Source organism: Erinaceus europaeus, chromosome 10 (genome assembly GCF_950295315.1).
Source record: "Erinaceus europaeus chromosome 10, mEriEur2.1, whole genome shotgun sequence".
NCBI classification, from domain to species: Eukaryota; Metazoa; Chordata; class Mammalia; order Eulipotyphla; family Erinaceidae; genus Erinaceus; species Erinaceus europaeus.
In genome coordinates, this window is record NC_080171.1 from 43,413,480 (window position 1) to 43,435,023 (window position 21,544).

At 35.3% G+C, this 21,544-nt stretch overlaps 1 protein-coding gene across 19 annotated transcripts in view; it reads right to left on the reverse strand.

Annotated features, from left to right (window-relative positions):
• The window catches only part of PTPRD (protein tyrosine phosphatase receptor type D), a 417,654-nt gene that overhangs the window by 213,193 nt on the left and 182,917 nt on the right, over positions 1-21,544 (reverse strand). For all 19 annotated transcript variants that reach the window (XM_060199565.1, XM_060199563.1, XM_060199562.1 and 16 more), the window contains exons 4-7: positions 10,387-10,575; positions 6,677-6,787; positions 3,030-3,299; positions 614-1,195 (exon numbers count right to left, since the gene is read on the reverse strand). In XM_060199565.1, coding sequence (XP_060055548.1) covers positions 614-1,195; positions 3,030-3,299; positions 6,677-6,787; positions 10,387-10,575 — 1,152 coding nt within the window. The remainder of the gene's footprint in view (positions 1-613; positions 1,196-3,029; positions 3,300-6,676; positions 6,788-10,386; positions 10,576-21,544) is intronic.

The window sequence follows — 21,544 nt, forward strand, 5'->3', positions numbered from 1 at the left end:
CCCTATAATCTTATAAAACACTATTAAGCCACTAATATCTATTTGAGTAGATATTTGTCATAGGCACAATATATTGACATAGTGACATTAATTTTTAAATCATTAAACCTTTTTATTAAATGCCTTTAACTTCCATTAAATGTTACTATGACAGTCATCAAAATAAAATAAATAAATACCTTAACTCATTGGAAAATTATCTTTTAATTTTTTTGAATCATTCTGTATTTCACAAATTTAATATTTGACATTATCTTATCAGAGTTCTTAATATACAAAAACAAGAAAACTTTTTCTGTTCTCAAATGTTACAAGGAAGATGCTTTCACTCATCCCATCCAGAAAAGTCTACAGAATACATGTGCACTTAATAAAAAGATGCTACATGCATAGCTTTAGTTAAAACTTTTAATCTTTTATGTATTCTTTCCTATATTATTTTTTCTTAATTCTTATTCTGACCTATTTCCCCCAAGATTTAAATCACAAAAGTTACTGGTTTTCTTTTCTTTTCTTTCTCTTCTTTTTCTTTTTCTGTTTGTTTCTGTTGTTCCCATATCTAAGCTCCAACCCCCACATCCTAGCACACTTTCTCATCCACAACCAGACTTACCTCCTGTCTGAGTGATGACTTGTATGTCACTTGAAAGAGGACCATCTCCAATTGAGGTAAAAGCCAGAACTTTGACAGAGTACGTTTTCTGGGGTACTAAGTTGCCAATAGTAGTGATTTGGCTGTCAGCTACATTGTGTTTCATCCAGTTGTTAACATGCTGAGTAGGATCCATTGTATAATAAACTCTATATCCTTGTATCTGCCCGTTGGGTTCCTCAGGTTCCTTCCACTGTACCAGAATGGTGGTAGAGCTCAACATCCGAGCCTGGACATCCCTTGGGGCACTGGATGGCGCTTGCTCTGAGGTCTGAGTTAGCACAGGCTCACTGGGAGGTCCCCGCCCAATGTTATTGACAGCAACAACCCTGAATTCATAATCTGAGTAGGGACTTAGTCCAGCGACACTGTAGCGAGTGGTCGCCACCCCATCAATTTCTTTGTATGGTTCCTCAGAATTTTTAGGCTTATGCTGAATGATGTAGTAAGAGACAGGCTCAGGATTCCCAGAGTCCCAAGTCAGTGTGATGCTTGTAGCTGTGCTCTCAGTGACAATAGGAGTTCCTGGAGGCTTAGGTAAGGCTTGAGGGAAGAAAAAAAAAAAGTCATCATAATTTCTAAAATGTTACAAAGAAACATGACTTCACTGTTGAAAAACAGGGCTACCGATCTATTGAAGATTTATTTAGTTTGGCATTGCAACATAAGGTAGTTTTCTCTGTGAACAAGAAACACAGTAAAACATTCACAGTGGACAAATTCCATTTTCAGTAGAACATAGTAATGGGAAAGGCTGCATCTAAAACTTGGCTATATAACTATTGGCACATTGCATAATCTCTCTTTGCTTTAATTTTCTCATATGAAAAATGAGTAAAACTAGACAAGTGGAACCATACTGGATAACTATGTTAACTATTTCACAAGTTTGCATTGAGGATTAATGAGCTAATCCAGTGATGTTCCTAGACTGGCAAGGTTCTTATAAAAAGGTGATCTAGTATTTGTATAATTTTACAAACTATAGGATATTTAGACAAGAAAATTTACTAAAAATAATAAAATAATAACAAAAAGGCATTTGTTAAAATAGTCAAGGTAATAGGTAATTACACTTTTGTCTAGATAGCTTTCTAAAATTGTAGGGCAAATGAAAATGCTGCTAAATAAGGTATTTAATGATATATATTCTTTCACTAACTCACATTCACTATGTTTCATAGGTTTAGAGTCTACAATATATAGAAAATATGCTTAACATAGTTGAGGATATGCAGTACAACACTACTACGTTAAATGACAAAAAGTTGACAATGATGTACTTTTGTGGTCATGTCACACTACCTTCTTTATTTGGCCTATCATCAATGTACACACACACACGGTTGACAATATGACAGCCATTACAACATGGGTTACATTTTTTTTATAATAATTTATTCCCTTTAGTTGCTCTTGTTGTGGTTGTTATTGTTATTATAGCTGTTGTTGTTGTTGGATAGGAAAGAAAGAAATGGAGAAAGGAGAGGAAGACAGAGAGGAGGAAAGAAAGACACCTGCAGATCGCTTGTGAAGAGACTCCCCTGCAGGTGGGGAGCCAGGGGTTCGACCTGGGATCCTTACACCAGTTCTTGTGCTTTGCACCACCTGCCCTTAACCCACTGTGCTACCTACTGCCTGACTCCCACATTTTTCATACTTGTAAAAGAAGATAATCTCTCTTCATTTTGTAGCACTTCCATATGAGAGTCACCCTCAGTCTAACACATTTTGCAAAAGGTTTGTAGAATTCCATAAACACTGGGTAAAAGCAATTAGTATTCGAACAAATTTTTCTTTTTCTTCTTCAATTAAATAACATACACCATGTAGTACTCTGATTATGTCCCATCTCTATTTCAAGAAATAATTAATCACTGAGCATTTCATCTATATAAACTGAGAGATAAAGCTAATATGTAATGCAATGCCATTTGCATTTTGATTTTTAATGTAGAACCCATCAGAAATTTAAAACATCTCTTAATAAACTACTGAACTCTTTTGTTTTTTCTTTGTCTCTGGGAATTTTGAGTATTTATATACTCTTCTTTGGATTTTACTATTATGTGGCCATGAAGAAGTTCTGGATTAACATAAATTCTCAACACATCATTCCTACCATCATGTATTGACCACATTTAGCATTTTTCATCCTGTTTGGTTACTGTCCAGTGTTGCCTATCAAATTATTTTGAGTATCACTACCTAGGCTGCCAATACTTCTAAGAGAAAAACCTGCCTACCTAGGTATAAGTACCTTATATGACCTATGAAACAAAGCACAATGAATTAATTCCAAGACAGACACTAAAATGACATTAGTCACATGGCCTGAGCATACCTGTATCCTAAAAGCATGAACAAATGAACATACCTTTGACAGTGATCTGTGCTATTGCTTCAATGACACCCAATGTTGACATAGCAACACAGGTATAATTTGCTGACTGTCTGACATCATTCAATTCTAGGACATTTCTTCCTATTGGCATATCATCTTCAGGCGTCAGATCTTCTGCCCCCAACATCCACTTCACATAAGGCATCGGTGACCCCACGGCCACACAGGTGATATTAACACTTCCACCTGGCATGATTTCATGATTAGTTGGTGGGATAGAGAATCTTGGTGGGACACGACGAACTGGAACAAAACACAAGGGAAAATGATAAAATACATCTGACAAGAAAGAGTGGCTTGTTAAACACATGTCATGCACAGACATAATTAAACAACTGAAACATGTAGATTGTTCAAAAACAAAACATAATGAAAAACTGTGGATAATACAGACCATACAAATATGGTGTGTGTATACACAGAAAGTTGTATTTAGTTTAGTCATTGATATCTTAGACATATTCATACAAAAGTTGATTCAGACCTACAAGGGCCCCACAAAAACTATCTACAAACTAACAATACACAAACATCATGCATAAGATAAACACAAAGCCATATACATGTATGCATATAATAATTATTCTATGCATTCATGCATATGCAGAAAAGGGGACTGGAAGGTCACCAGCATGTTTAAATTGAATTTCAAAACTACTGTCAGTGCTGTGTACTTCCAGTTGATGTGAATATATGTATGGGATCACACTGTCACATCCCAGCCCTGAAAACATCACCTAGAATACACTGAAAGTATAATTTATTTGTTTTCAGACTCAAGGTGGATGCAGCCTCAAGACCTCCACTAACACTGGAACAAATACAGAAATCAATGCATACATGTATACACATACATATCAAGTTACAGTCACAGAGGAGGAAACAAAGTCAATGCCAGTAGAGATACTGGATTGTGTCATGCAGGCATGCACAAGATGAAGTCTCAAGGCAAGTACTCAACAAAAGGAATAGCTAGAGTCCAAGACAACAATGACAATAGAGGAAATACAGGTGACAGAACTAAACACCAAGGAAGGAATGATTAAGACAGGCATTTAGGGATTAAAAGGGCTGAAAGTAGGAAATTACATTAAATTCAGGTTGTAAGAGGGGAGGATTACATATTTTGGAAGGGATCAAGGGTATTTTACATTCAGGATTCCATTCCACATATATCAAACGTAGAACAACACCAATTATGACAACAGAATTTATTAAAAAACATTATATAAGTATATATATTCAAATTGATGGACATGGAGCTACAACACAGTGAGATATGACATTAAGAAGGGAAGTCATATTAAAGCAACACACCACAAGGAAAATTACCAAGCAATTATAGTTCAGTGTTCCTGCTTCAGAAAATCAGCATGTTTATGTGTGTTTAAGTACTTGCATGTTGGACATGTCACATGGGAAAGGTAAGGGACAAGTAGGTTTCAGAGTGGGCTTTATATTGGTAACACATTACACATCAGGAATATTAAAGATCAATAAATAATTATTAGGATCATACCTTAAATGTAGATAAAATGATTAATAAAATTATCAGTAATTTGATGAGCAAAGACCTAATAACCCCAAAAAGAAGATAAATGATTCTGTCTAAAAACTCTTTTGAATCTTTTAAAGGTTGAGATAACCTCTACTGATTCAAGAGGACTACTGCAATGGCCTCATGGGTGAATGACAGGCACAGGAGAAGTAAAGAGAGAGTTATGCATGCCTCCTGAAGCCAAGTCATGACCTACACAAAGCAAGCAGGAGCTAGTGTAGACTCTGAGGTATCAGAAAACATATCAAGAGAAACAGGAGAGTTTAGTCCTCATGCTTAGGATTAGGGAAGCAACTACAAAAAGTCATTATGTGGGCAGCAGGCATTTTTCTTAAGACAGGAATTAAATTAGGTGGATCAGAAGACAGGAAAAGTGGAGCAGGAAGGAAAGCAGGAACACTGAGCAAGTTGAACAAACCTGAGATAGTTAAGTGTTACCCATTACCATGCACTGAGGTACATTCTCTCCCATCATGCACCACAACTAGGTACCACCAGCAAGCACCAGAAGCCATGGCCAGGACATTCTCAGCTAAAACATACCATTAACCAAAAGAAGCCACCAATGCAGCTACATTCATTTCATTTGTATTCTTTGTTATTGGTTTAATTAATAGTTTTGTAAGGTGGGTAAAAAGTAAAAAACACACCAACCTTCTCGCAGCTCTGAGGGATGTAGGGGGTTTGATGCAGAACACAATGAAATGAGGAAAGGAGAAAAACAAGGGAAACACAGAGAGAGTAAAAAGGCCATATCAAGGCTTTCAACTACTACTTGAACATCTTTATTTGCTCTAGTTAATCCTTCCTACCATAACTGGAAAAATCAGAAATTCTCCAGGGACTAACATAGTATTAGAAATAATAGCTAGCATCATTTTGAAATTTTTCCATTGAAGAAGGTATGCATGCCTCATGCAGCAAAAGAGGTCACCCTCATGAAAGAAATGATCAAGCGTTGTCTAAGAATTTGGAGAAGAAATGGTTTTCTTCATATTCTCCCACCCCAGACTCCAGAGTAAGAAAGGAGAGGAAAAACATCCCCATGGAAACAAAATTAAGGCAAACAAAAATTTCAAAATCAAGCTAGATATTTTCCAAAAGGGACTCATCTTACTGTAACTTAAAGCCCACTTCATTTTTTATTTATTCCCACCCTCACCCACACCATTTGTGATTATTCACAGACATGTAGACTAGGAAATAAGAGCATTTTATTGGGGACAGAAAAAGAAACCTAAAACTTCAGGAACCCTGTTTGACAACCCCAGAAGAGAAATAATAGTTTGTTTTTTCTTGTTGAAATGAAAGATACAGCTATTCATAAGTGCAGATTTCAATAACTTCTATTACTTTATAAGAAAAGAAAATGTACATTAATAATTTATTTTTATTCCAAGGACAAGTACTATAATTTTTAAATATGCAATTAGTGCTTTATAATAATTGAGAGATTAAACTTTCAGAAGCTCACTATTTTAAAGATGTGTGTGTATATATATATATATATATATATGCATAGGCAGGTGCATAGACATAAATATTATATATTTATAAATAAGGATTCTAGAAAGAAAAGACAATCATGCTAGTTGTGTGTAGTAGTCTTTAAGTTAGCAGCTTTATCCTTACAGCTCTACATCAGAATCTTGAAAATATTAATACCTTTATGCTTGGAGTTGCAAAAAGAACCGGTTAGTAGCACACCAAGCAATTATCTCACAAATTAATAAGGAAACAGAAGAAACACAGCAACAGACAAAGGAGGAAAACAAAGGAGAGAAAACTCAAATAAAAGCAAAGTACAGTCCAAGTAAAAGTAGAAACTGAGATGTAAGAATGTCTATATACTTACAAACTACAAGACTCTTGATAGCTCTTTACTTAAAATTTCTCAGTTTTAACAACAGTTAACAATGATAATTCATTGAGATATTTCAGCTACTGTAAGTAACAGCAAATGAGCTTGTTAACTCCTGACATAACAACACAGATCCTGTGAGTATCTCAACTCCCCTTGAGCCTGATGAAGAAGTGAATGTCAGGGTGATGTCATTCCTACCTCTGACATATAAATTGGCAGGGGCAGAATAGCGAGTGCCCGCGCTGTTGGTGGCAACACACTCATATTTTCCTTGGTCGGATTCTTCACTCTGTTCGATTTGAAGGGCGCCTGTGTGGATATAAAATATATTGCCAAAGAGATGGTCAGAAAAGGCTTTTTCATTTCAGAAAGCTAAACCTCTTAACAATATGAAAAGCCCTGCAAAGCGAAGGTCCACTCAACGTCGGTTCAATCTCTTGCTAAGGTGCACAGACAGGAAATGATGTGATGAGAAAAACATATAGAGATTATTTCTTAAAATTTTTTACATCATCAATGCTAGCATAATAAAACAATATTTCTTTCCCAAGCAAGGCTTTAGTCATAATTAACACTCTTATTTCCTAGACTAATAAAATGAAAATGGGTGAGACTGCTTCAAGGAAGTATGGCTTTTAAATAAAACAAAAGATTAATATTTTGGTTTTGTTTTGTTTCATTTTGGTATCAAAAGTGTCGCAAAAGATATGTACGCTCAGAAAAAAAACAAGGCCGGGTTTTCAAGAAAGTCTTCTGCTGAAGAAAGCCAAAAATACGCAGCAAGCACAAAAAGGCTGCACAAAGCAAAAAAAGGTAAAATTAGTCATTATATATTATGAAAATCTTACGTAAAGAAACAAAACTCCCTTAAGACATGCAGATTTTTTAAGAAAAGAAAGACAGTTTGCCACGACTTACAATCATTTGTTACATTTGCTGAAAAACAAAGAGCAGTTGAATTAGAAGATTTTTAAAAAGTTAAAAAGCAAGGCCTACACCAGCATGGAAGAGCCAACCAATCACTGCTTGAGGACCTCGAGGCAGATCCCCTAAAACTCCGACCAAAATCCACCAGTGGGATTGATTAGCAGTGTGGAGTTACAAAACCCAAGAAAAATACAAAACAAGAATCATAAAAGAAATGAACACTTCAGCCAAAGTAAGAAAAACCAGCAATATCACATACCACCAAGAAAGAATACCAGCACCTTTTTTTTCCATAGCCTGAAGAACAGAAGATCCAAAAATCCAGAGGCGAGTAATCCAAGAAAAAAAGAAATTGGGGGAAAAAGCATTGCTGTCAAGTTGTAGGCGAGTGGGATCAGGTGGAAAGGGGAGTCATTCATTGACTTTTAAGACAGTTAAGAGAAAAAAGAATTGAAGAACAAAAGCAAAAACCTTTTGAAAGATAAAGACAAAAAGCAGATGTTCCAGGCTGTCTTCTGCATGTCTGCCACTGTTCTCCAGACCATCTTGGCTTAGGTCCAGAACAAGAACAGCTAAGGAAGAAAAAAATGATCTTTTTTTTTCTCCAGTTGGACAAAAAAAAAGGAAAAAGAAGAAAAAAAAGAAAAAGAAAAAAAGGAAAAAGGAAGAAGAAGAAAAGAAAAAAAGAAAAAAAAAGAGGGACAGATGGTACGCTGTGACTGGTCTGTGGTCTAAAGACCTGGATATGCTTTCTTTGAAGCATATCACAACTTAAAGAGTTATTTTCATAAAGAAAGAAATGAACAAAACAAAGAGAAAAAGAAAAGGAAAAGAAAATTCACAATATGAGAGTCACTGATCATAACCAAACAATACAAAAGGAAAAATAAAGTTAATGAACATGATTGGAATGATTTTGAAAACAGGACAAAGATGAGAGAGATGAAAGGACAGAAAGAATGAGTAAGATCATTCTGTGAACGTTAGTTCAGCACTCTTACCTCTTATTGGTGTACCACCTGGGTGGATAATATGAATGCAAATAAGATTAGAAAGAAGAAGCATTAGTACGAGAAGAAGGAGGCTAGGGCTGGGGAGAAGAATTAAATTAGATTTACAGAATTAAATAAGGTCTTAAAAGAAACTTGAATTACTATACTGGTAAAACAGGAATATATTAGATAGTATTATTAGATCATAAAAAGCAAGTTGCATTATACCACAGAGGGCAGAGACCACAATAGGCAGCATTGCCTTTCTCAGAGAAGCAACTAAGTTCTCAGGTCTGGGGTCAGACAGGGTTCGAATTAATACTGTATATGCCTCATACTCTTAAAAAAAAAAAAAGAACTAAACAATATTTTTAAAGACATAGTTTAGGAAAACACTGGCTAATCTATTTAAGTATATATATAGATATGCATATATATATACTATTAAAGGAAATACTATACACTAACTAGAAATAAATGCTGTTGATTGGATATCTTATGCTACTTACTATACTATTTGTGAGATATAACTTGTGTACTATTTTATTTTTCTATACAGTGTTCTTAAGATAACAATTCTGTGGAAGTGTGCGCGCTACTAAGGAGATTTGGTGTCTACACTGACAGTTAGTAAAATGCATGCCATGCATTTTATTATTAATATAATAATAATAATAGTAATAATAATCTGAATATGGAAATTAGTGGGGGTGAAGTGCGCTTCAGAACTAAGCACTTACCAATAGATTCTGGAGATTTAAATACGGAGAGAAGAAAGACAGCATAAAAATATTATTATATTCCTTATAGTTTGGTACAAATTTTTCAGAATTAAAGCTTTATATACTAAATTATTTGTTACATGTGAATCATTAATTCTTTATTTATAATAACAGAATGCTAATCTACACAATTCTGCTGACAACAGGCAAAAGAGGTAGTTAACAAGACGCTTTAACATCACAGGACAGGTCAAAAGCCGAAAATTCTGGGAAGACAGGCAGTTAAACAACTTAGAATTATATATCAATATCACTACCAATGTCAAATTATTAATATATATATAGCTCATCAGTATATATCCCTGTGAAATTATCTTGGGACAGAATCTAAAACTTAAGAAATTTAGAATTACCTCTATTCTTAAGCTAAAGAGAGCAAAGGAATAAACTTGATATGGGGAAAAAAGGAGAAAGAACAAGAGAGAAAGAGAAAGCAGTAAAAGCTGGATTCTACACCAAAAGCAGACTTCTGTAGATCCAGCCACTGGAGGGTCAACAATTTTTAGTGTGGTGCACACTGCTATACTAAAGTAAAGAAAATTCTCACTCATAATATTAACAATAGTAGTAAAAAAAAACTTCTTTGGTACTTTGTAAAGAGCTTTAAAAAATACATCCGATTACTCATGACATAACGTTTATGTGTTCTATGTATTAATGAAAGGAAAGCAGAAATGACCAAACTTAGGCACTTTAATGAGTTAAAATGTAGAAAAGACAAAAAAAAAAAAAAAAGCACTGCAATAAAACAACCAATTTTGATTTTAATATGAACACTTAATTTTTAATGGATATAACCATTGGAACTCCTTGCAATTTTTGAATGAAGTCCAATGTTGAAATACATTAGTTTCAAAAGAAAAGAGAAAGAAGAAAGAGAAGAAAATGGATCCATCAGATACTGCAGGAAAGCAGTAAACCAAAATTTTATCAAAAATACAGTCACAGCAGTGAGCAATATGGGTTCAACAGAAGTTGCAAAACACACATGAGAAGGAAAAAGACTCTGAAACAGGCTATGGCATCACAAGCATGGACAAAACATCAAATAACAGAGAAAGAGAAGAGGGAGAAAAATCAATACCTGAAAATTAAAAAAATAAATAAAATTTAAAAAAATAGAGAAAGCAAAAGATAAAAACAAACAAACAAACAAATAAATAAATAAAAATTCTAGCAGTTAGTAAGAACAGTAACAAGACCCTACCTGATCGTAACTGCTTAATACGGCCATTGTTGTTGCTTGTGTCCACAGGTAAGAAATCTTTAAACCAAGTGATTTCTGGATCTGGATTCCCACTGGCTGCACAAAGCATGGTAGCTGTGCGTGTACGCTCAACCACCTTCAACTGTGGGCCCATGTCAATGGTAGGAAAGCCCCTAGGAATTTGATCCTCTGTAAGACAAAAGGTTATATATGGTTATATAAACATTATATTAAAAAGGAAGATGCCCAAGATTCAAGGCATACTGGTGTTAATCTTTCCTCTTCCTTTACTCACTATTTGTCAAAAGACTAGTACACACCAGGTAGTATTTGCTTAGGATAAGGATATGGTCACAATACTGTTTCTGGCAAGGAGAGTACAGAATCAAATAAAAAGTAAACAGCCCAACAAAGATATCTGTGATAAAAAGCTCAAGGGGATGCAGCAAATTCTTTGGGAACTTAGAAGGAAAAGTAATTACATTTTGACACTCAATTGGGTCTAGTATTAATCAACACTCTCTTAACCAACAGTCTCTGATGAAAGAGCAGCAGTCATTGGGAAAGAAAGGGTGACAGTTAAGGCACTTTCTTCTTATCGCTTTCAAATCTTTCTGGTTACTCAAAAGATCCCATTGAATATATATGCTTTGAGTTTCTGGGTCATCACCTTTGGTGACTTTCTGAGTAACTCTTCATTCCCCAACTGAGTGGTCAAATACCTCTTCACTTTTCCCACTCATGCCTTACTTAGTAAAATTCTAATAAACTTACTTTTTTTTTTTTTTTAAACAGAGCAATGCTCAGCTCTGGTTTATAGTGGTGCAAGGGATTGAACCAGAGACTTTGGAGCTTCAGGTATGAGAGTCTCTTTGCATAACTATTATGCTATCTATGCCCACTCATAAACTTACATTTCCTCCTTTAAACCTCCTCTGGTGAATTCTCACAACCAGTGACCTTGTATTCTCTACCACTACCCAAGTACATCTATTTGCCTAAATTTTCACATACCTGTTCTTATAAATACATAGATACATGTATTAGTTTTATTAATGATTTATGAAACATCAAAAGAATTTAGGGAGGCCAGATGCAATTGACATCTGGATTCACTAAAGGATGCTTTCCTGTCTCACCAGCTAGTTAGGATACAATATTAGATGAGTGACATTTTACTTAATTTTAAAGACATGGGTATTTTACAAAAGCACTAGTACATTCATTTAACTTAAATATTTAAACATCATTACACAAGCAAAAGTGTACAATGCCTAAGTACTTGAAACACTAGTTGAGTGCAGAATTTCAGGATGATTTTTCAGGACAGCAAGTTAAAGATTACAAGTGGGATAGTAGAATTTTGCAAATGGGCTGTGTGGAAATTAATAATCTATTCCATCGGGATTTCACCAAGCTGCTTTATGACTTTACATTTTTTTCAATATATTTAATGTCTATAGTGCAGTTCTAATATTTTTGGTAAAAAAGAAAAGATCAATAGTGCATGTACTACATGCATTATATTATCAAACCTCTCTCTTGGGAGCAATTGACAACAAAATGTTTCAAAGATAACATAAAAATAATGTACTAAGTGCCAGAAAAACCAACAGCACTGCCTTAGTCAGAATTTTTTAAAAGCTTAAATTACTGTTATTACCTTTTTCTTAAAGCAACCAATATATGTTAATTAAAATCTTACCCTGGGATTGCAGAGATATTTCTGTATTTTCAGAGGACTTAACTACAAGTAATATTAACATAGCTGAGCATTTGTCCCCACCAGAGCACTGCTGAACTATAGTTTACAGGGGTACATGGGGCTTTGGAGCCTCAGGAATGAGAGTCTCTTTGCATAACCATTATGCTATCTACTCCCACCCATTACTTAGATTCTGCAGTTCTCTCTCTCTCTCTCTGAAGAACACGCCTAGTATTCATTACTGCTTAGTAGCTTGTGATATAGGTCCTTACACACACACACACACACACACACACACACACACACACACACACACACACACCACCACCACAACCACCACCACCACCACCACCACCACCACCACCACCACCACCATCACCACCACCACCACTCTAGATTAATACCCATTTATATGAAATAAAGTCCTCACCTTTGGGAAGCTGACAAAATTGGCTTGTGCCCTAATGGAAACAGTTAAATAAATTTGCATGACCTTTTCCTTCTTGGATCATAAAGAACACCCCTTGAGCCCCCTTTTCATACACAGAAGTGCACAACAAAGAATCTTTCTTGCATGCTAATTGGACAGAGTGTACAGAGAGTTTCTTCCTTATTTTTAATATGAGTAATTAAATTCTATCCATCCTCCCTTTGCACAGAACCTCTATGAATACACTTTCTTCATTAAATTTTCATGAGAAAACACTACAATGTAACAGATTCAAATAGCCAGACTTGTTACATGTTGACAGTTGTGGCTTGTTTCCAATATGACTGTCAGGTATTTGGCAATAAAACTCAGTATTCAACAGAAAGCAAACTGTAGGTATAATGAAATTTCTAATTGGAATGCTTATCTCAGTGGGCGTAGTTTAGAAAATGTTAATTGCTTTTTTTCAACGGTTACATTTATTAGTGATTTAAATAAAACTACATTAGGTATTTGATAACATCAATTTTGACAGCTCCTGAATGTTGACATCAAAAACTTAGAAAGGACTATAGTCAATATATTTTATACCATTACCATATAAATTTCTATGAAGGGAAGAAACTATTAAAATTTAATAAACTGTCAATATAGTAGTAGCCTCAAACTTTTACATGAGGTGAAAAGAAAAACATTTTGTCCTATTCATTAATGTGCTCATTAAGCTTTAAAGTGCCTTACTTATCACTGTTGCATATTAATATTCAATCATGCAGAATTAGCTACTAATTCATCAACAATTTAAATCAGACTTGACCTTCACAAAGCCATTTGGTCTGTCATTTTGAGAGGCCATTAAAGGGCATATTACTACATACTTGTGCTTAGTGAATCGTATAAGTCATACATATTTTGTTTGGAATGGCAGCTATAATAGATCTCAAAATATAGTGCATTATTTGATTCTGTCTGGTGTCTTAATGAAATATGCTGATATGAAACTTTCATTTCTACTAGGGAAAAAAGTAATGTCAGCATTTTCCAGAGTTATTGTCCCATTGTTATCGAATGTCTGTTAACAATCTTGACCTACACAGGACTTGAAAATGATGTATTGGGAAAATAATCTGACATTGTTTTACATGGAGTCATGCTTTAGATATTTGTGAATGATCAAGCAATATCTTTTGCATAATTTGTTAAGCTAAACTACTTTCATTGGTCATCCATAAAGCAATTTTAATGTTTTTTTTTTACTTTTCACTTTAATTATACAAACATTAAAGCTTTCCTTTTTTTTTTTTTAAACCTCTCTTATTTGATAGGAGAAGCAATAAACTAAATTACCTGCTAAGACCATGAGTTTTTCTAACTCAGTCTCACATAATTCTTGTATAATCTTTCTAGGGCTCTTAGTGGGGGATTCAGTCTGCTTGGTTCTTTTGACTCTGAACCAAAAGGGCCTAAGTTTTCAACAATGTCAGCAGGATAGCTTAGATGATATATTTTCTCTCTCCTTCTCACTCTCTGAAAATGTCAACCTGGAAGGGTCAAAGCCTGTTGAGGACAAAAAAATAAAAGGAAAAAGAAAATTTCAATAAAGGGATGTTTGCCATATTCTCAAATTTTCCAAAACTATAATAGTGTATTAAAATATATTTTCAGTTATAACAGCTATATACTTTTCCAAACACAGCGCCAAGTTTGGTAAGGATGAAATAGTGGTTGTTTCAGATCACTCTTCTGGTAAACCAGAAAACAACAACAACAAGAAAAAGTACCTGAAAACTCAACAAAATACAAGTAGGATTTCTTCAGAAACTCACTAAGCCATAGCCACCAAGTTGTGGATGTTACTAATGATTTCATCCTGAACTCCCTGGGCAGATGAAGTCACCAACATGTCCCAAAATCTCACCTCCCAGAGCCCCACCCCACTAGAAAATGATAGAAACAGGCTGGGGGTATGGATGGACCTGCCAACAACATCCATGTCCAGCGGAGAAGCAATTACAAAGCCAAACCTTAGACCTTCTGCAAGCCAGAAAGAATTTTGGTATTAACACAGGGATAAAGAATAGGGAACCTTCCAATGGAGGGGATGGGATACAGGACTCTGATAGTGGGAACTGTATGTAATTGTACCCCTGTTATCTTACAATATTGTTAAACATTATTAAATCACTTAAGAATTTTGGTCCATATTCCCAGAGGGATAAATGCTAGAGATAAATGATGACTATGAAGTCCAATTCCATCAAGACCCAGAGAGAAAAATGGGAGCAAACAAAAGAAAGGACACACAGAAGTAGTAGGTGTGACTCAGAAAGGAAGAGACAGTAGGACCATATGAAAAAAATAGGAAAATGTATGTAAATGTTGTTACAGAAATAATAGTCAAGGCTTCTCTGTGACCTTGGGAGAACTATTGCAGTTTCCAATGGAGAGAATGGGAATAGAGAACTCTGACGGTGAGAATGGTGTGGAAATATACCTGTTACATCATAATTTTATAAGTTGATATTAAATCATTAATGAAAACATTTTTTAAAATTTTGGTAAGTATAAATGATCATTTAGGTATTACTGATTATGTAAAGTTTTTCAGAATCTGCAAGAAGATGTAAGTAGTTGTTGTTGTTTTTTTTTGTTTTTGTTTTTGTTTTTAGCCTGGCTTGGGGGAGGCCTGTGGGTAGGAGAACTCACTTCTCTATCCAATTCCTTAAATAAAAATATTAATAAATTCTCCCCTCATACTATGTCAGCCTGAACTCATAAGCACATGGAAGGTAGGAGCTACATATTATTTTCTTTTTAATCACTATTAAACTTAATAAGTCTTGGCGATTAGGTTCTGGAAATCTTGACAAGTCGGTCAGTACATACTGAGAAAAACTCTGAATTACTACTGGGCTTATTTAATAATTCTACTTTAAATAGTTTAATCTGCAATTTTATTGCTCTATACTGGGTCTTGCCAATTTGAGTATGTCTGTCAACAATTAAAAACTATGCCATAGGCCTTCTTGTATTACTACTACTATTATTATTATTATTACTATTATTTTACCATTGCACTGCTCAGCTCTGGTTTATGGTGTTTGGGATATTGAACCTGAGACTTCTAGAGCCTAGGGTTATGGGTCTCTTTGGTTAGTCATTACACTACCTACACCACGCCCTCCTTGAACTTTTAACAGTGACTTTAGAATTAGACTTGTGAACACATGATGGTGCGTGGGTGGGATGGGACACAATCTTTTGGTGGTAGGAATGGTGTTTATGTACACTCCTAGTAAAATGTAGTCATGTAAATCACTAGTTAATTAATATGAGAGGGGGAAAATTAATTGTATGTCTCAAAGTTTTTAAAACACAGACTGAGTCTTTTTAATATACAGGCTGTGTATTTGATATGCGGACTCTCTTAAAAGCCTAGACCAAGTAGATCAGAAGCAACCAATGGCACAGCTACATACAAGATACTGGGTACTATATAGCAAACCCTAACAAAAGGACTTTTCAAAGTTAACCTAATTACCAAATAATGTGATGATAATAATAACTATCCATTGTCTTTTTGAACCCTAAGACAGCAGGAACCTCACATCTCCACTATAGAGCCTACATTTCCCCCAGTCCTGGAACCTTAGGATAGGGCCCACTTTCCCGCATGCCTCTCCCAATCCATATCAAATAATATTGCATCTGCCGATCACAACCTAATCAACGCAACAATTGCCACCTCAACATGCTTCAGCTCAGATTGTGTCCAGAGACTTCAGGTGTGGAATGACAACCCTTCAGCTTCATTACTCGGGTGAGACCTTTCCTTTCATAGTATTCTCTAATTCCAGCCCAGGTGGTTCACTTTCTAACAAAGTCCCAAAACCTAGATATAGACCAGGTTCTGTGAAAGAGAGCATATGTTCACACATATCCATAAACTAGTGCAAAATATATACCTGAAAGCAGAAGTACACTAGAGTTTGCAGTGAGTGCCCCCCTAACACTTCCTCTCCACTATTCCAACCTTTGGGTCCATGATTGCTCAACAATTTGTTTGGCTTTGTATGTTAAGTGTCTGTTCAGCCACCAGGTTCCAGATGCCATCAGGATGCCGGCCAGGCTTCCCTAGACTGAAGACCCCACCAATGTGTCCTGGAGCTCAGCTTCCTCAGAGACACACCCTACTAGGGAAAGAGAGAGGCAGACTGGGAGTATGGACCGACCAGTCAACGCCCATGTTTAGCGGGGAAGCAATTACAGAAGCCAGACCTTCTACCTTCTGCAACCCACAAAGACCCTGGGTCCATGCTCCCAGAGGGATAGAGAATGGGAAAGCTATCAGGAGAGGGGATGGGATATGGAGATTTGAGCCCTAGTACCCCTTAAAGCATCATGGAAGGGACTAAGGGAACTCCATGGATATTAGATTAGTCCTATAATCTTTCTTTCTCTTATTTGTTTCTGACTCTTCCTCATCCCCACCTCTCTAAATGAAAATAAAAAAAGTGCCAGGTTGCCTCTCAGCAGTACTGCACATTGTACATGTTCAAGGACCTGATTTTAACCCATGGTGCCACATTAAAAAAAAAAGGAGGAGGAGGAGGAGGAGGAGAAGGAGAAGGAAGAGAAGGAGGAGAAGGAGAAGAAACATACTCTAATTTTACTTAGACAGCAAATTACCTATCATTTGAGACATGAAATTTATGCATGCATATTTCCTTTTTTAATGAAGCTGCAACTTTAGAAGCATATAATTTACTTGTTGCTTTCATACTTTTTAAAATTTTATTTATTTATTCCCTTTTGTTGCCCTTGTTGTTTTATTGTTGTAGTTATTATTGTCGTCGTTGTTGGATAGGACAGAGAGAAACGGAGAGAGGAGGGGAAGACAAAGAGGGGGAGAGAAAGACACCTGCAGACCTGCTTTACCGCCTGTGAAGCGACTCCCCTGCAGGTGGGGAGCCGGGGTTCGAACCAGGATCCTTATGCCAGTCCTTGCGCTTTGCGCCACCTGCGCTTAACCCGCTGCGCTACAGCCCGACTCCCCCTGCTTTCATACTTTTATAGGAAGCTTTTACTCAAACATTTGCCATTTCCTTTAGTCACAAATACCAAGCATGTAATAAAATTGCACATGTGATTGCAACTTGAAAGAAAATAATAAGTTTATATCTATATTGTTGTATGTTGTATTTATAATAATAGAATTATTTAATTTTTTAAGTAGAGGGCAAGGGATAGACAGGGAGAAAGAAACAGAAAATGAGAAATATCATAGCAATGCTCCACCACTTGGGAGTCTCCTCCATGCAGGTGCTCCATGTGGTTCCTAGAGGCTTGAACTAAAGTGCTCACACAAGGTAAAAGGTATGCTCTATAAGATGAGCTACTGCCCAGCCCCAAATAATAGAATTACTGATATTCCAGCTAATGAAAAATTTGTTAATAACTCAATTGTAGATCACGTTACTTCTTTCCCTTGTAGGAGCAAATGAGTTTCTTAATAAGTATCCTCGATTGGAACTAAATTCCCCCACCATAGCAGTATACAAATATAAATGATCTTATTTGAAAGATGAAGGAACTGAGTTACTAAAATTTTCACTAATGTAAGAAAGTATGTAAAACACTTGATAACAAGAAGACTGTTTCCTTAATAGTGCTATGTCCTTTCACTTTATTGAAAGGCATTCTTAAATGTTTGAGAAGTATAGTAAACTGTGATATAAAAATTCACTAGGTTTTTATTTCTAAACAGTGTAAATTCTCTACAAAAATTAAATATATTGGCCTTAGGGTGGTTAAATAGTACAGCCCATTCATTAATTTTAAAGAGGGATTGGACAGGTTGGTGAAGAGTTCTGACATCTATTATCTGACATCTATGCCTTTGACAATACTATTCTTTACAAATCAATATACAATGAAGTGATCTATTAAAAACAGCAATCACAAAAAGGTTATATGAAAGATAACTTTTCAACTATAACAAAAAATTTACTAGATATACAGCAAATGCCATCATTTAGTCTGTAGATTATTGTGTTAAAGGCCTCCTTTGTGACTGAACTGAGATGTAGTCATTTAGAGAATCTCACTATTGTTGTGATTCAACAGTATTTGCAGGATAATTAGATTCTTTGGGAGCATGAATAGCACCCAACTCACAGAAGGGACTACCAAATGAGATAATGCATTAGATATTGCCTAGCACTGACTGGTAACTAATAAAATATTAGCATACATGTTCTTACTCTATTCTAAACTTCCTAACAGATCTAAATAGAACAGAGACATGTGCCTGTAAAGTTTAACATAGCAAAAGCTACAGTAATAAACTGTATGAAAGAAAATATTCTATACACATCATAGAATAGAATTATCTAACATGCCAGCACATTTTGGAAGTAGTATGCATGCCAAGCAACCTCTTTAAAGCTCATAAAAGCTCTTATTTCTTCGAACCCCGGCTCCCTACCTGCAGGGGAGTCGCTTCACAGGCGGTGAAGCAGGTCTGCAGTTGTCTATCTTTCTCTCCTCCTCTCTGTCTTCCCCTCCTCTCTCCATTTCTCTCTGTCCTATCCAACAATGACAACAACAATAACTACAACAATAAAACAACAAGGGCAACAAAAGGGAATAAATAAATAAAATAAATATTTTAAAAAAAGCTTTTATTTCTCCCTTTGAACCAGACTTCAGTACCTCTGATTAATCAACAACATAAATAAAACAAATCCATACTTTCATGATTTCTCATCAAGCAAAAGTAAATCCAAAATGTAGCTCTAAATATTTGGAACAGCAAAACTCTGTCGTGAATGATCAAAAACACTGCCACCTTTTGGATCTTACTAAGATTTCTAAAGCTGGACAAGGGTGGTATCATAATTATTATATCTTACAGACACAAAAGACTGAGCAAAACTACGTTTTTTTAAGCTAAACCCATAGTAGGCTTTAAAATTTTTTTTTCTGTTTCTTTTCCATTTATTCTTAAAATACACAACCAACACGAACAGTGATTATACTCAACCCATAATAGGAGGTACAACAAAAATAATTCAACTACTCAGTCAAGCTTTAATTTTAGTTTTTATGCAGAAAGTACTAAAGACTATAGTTTTTATATAATGTAGCAATTTTAAATAGTTATATATAATATAAAGTCATGTGTTAATAAAGATTAATCAATTGTTTCCATTTTCAGTTTTCACACTGGTTCTTAGGAGAGACAAAACTCTGATACTCATGTTAGCCATAAAATGTAGATAAAAAATGGAAGTGCAAAAAGAATAATAAATATCAAATAATTTCCCTGGGGTATGTACATTTACCACTATGTCTCTGTCTTTAATACTCCTGTAATTTTTATTTAATTACTGAAGCAGGACTTCTGCTTTGAGCAAGAAAACAAAATAAGAAATACACATATATAGCTTCCCCATATTGACTCTATGACCTTAGGTCAGTGGGAGATCTGCCTTATAATATGGGGCTAATTATAACTGCCTCAATAGCTTTGTTGTGGAAAGGTGACAGATCTGTACCTTTGAGGGTGGGAGGACTAGGAGTTACTGGCTGGAACAGCTGATAGTTTCTTAAATACCTGATGAGTTCTCAAGCTATTACCTTTCAGAACAAACCACACTATCAAGTTGCAAATAACAACTCCTTCCTGCCCTAGAATATAGCCCATGAAGATGGGGGAAAATAATCATTTTTTCTCTTTTTTAAATATCTTTTTAAATATCTTTTTGCTTATTCCCTTTTGTTGGCCTTGTTATTTTATTGTTGTGGTTATTACTGATGTTGTCATTTTGGATAGGACAGAGAGAAATGGAGAGAGGAGGGGGAGAGAAAGACAGACACCCGCAGACCTGCTTTACCACCTGTGAAGTGACTCCTGTACAGGTGGGGAGCCAGGGGCTCGAACTGGGATCCTCAAGCTGGTCCTTGCACTTTGCACCACCTGCACTTAACCCACTGCACTACGGCCCAACTCCCATAATCATTATTTTCTAAAGAATACAGTATAAATCTTCTATTTTCCTCATTCCAGATGGCAGCATGGGCATAATTTGTACTGTTTTGACATTATGACCATATTATTTAAAATCAATCCTGTGAATTAATTGAATAAGGGATAGAAAACAGGAAAATAAAATACAAAGGAAATTAAAGCTAAATCCACGTATCCTAACAAAATTGGACCTGTGAGCAACTATGCAAATGATACGCATATGAACAAAATTGAAAAATTACAAATAAGTAGTTTCTAATTATTCATCAAAGGCTACTCAAAGTTAGAACAAAATTACATGAAGCAGGAGAAAAGTACCAGTTAAAAATGCTATTCCAAATGGAATATTTAGTAAATATGATATCAGGTCCTCTAAAAGTCATTGTGAACAAGATAACAGGATCTAAGATTGACATTGAAAGCTATTATGTGCAAATGGTATACTTGTCCTAATATGGCTATGAATTAGTGAAAGAAGTTTTTATATCAAAGTGGATTTAGGTTGCTCTTCAGAACAGTTACTGGATTTAAGAGTTTTCAATTTTTTTTCATAGAAATATACCAGGCAAGAATAAAAAAAAACAACAACTGGGCACTGATGAAGTGGTAGGAGCCTCATTACTAGCTACTAAATATTCAGGACATTAACCAACAGCCTTTGGAGTATTTTGGAACAAAGCTTCTTTCTTATTTTATGAAAAATCCTTTACGTGTTGACCAGGTTGCAAGGCACTCAGCACAGAATAAAACAATTTTATTCAGAAGCAATGTGTGCAATTATCATTCAAACTGCAAAGTAATGCAAACTGCACAGCAGAGCACAAACTCAGTTAACTTAAATTATCACTTATATAAATAATGTAGCTGCAATTTTATATAGTGTGAAGTCAGTCAGTCCCCTTTGCTATAAGTGCCTGATCTTAGAAAAATAATCACACTCTTTATGATATAAAACTAGATACACTCATTGAGGAGAGAAAAGAAAGGTAGT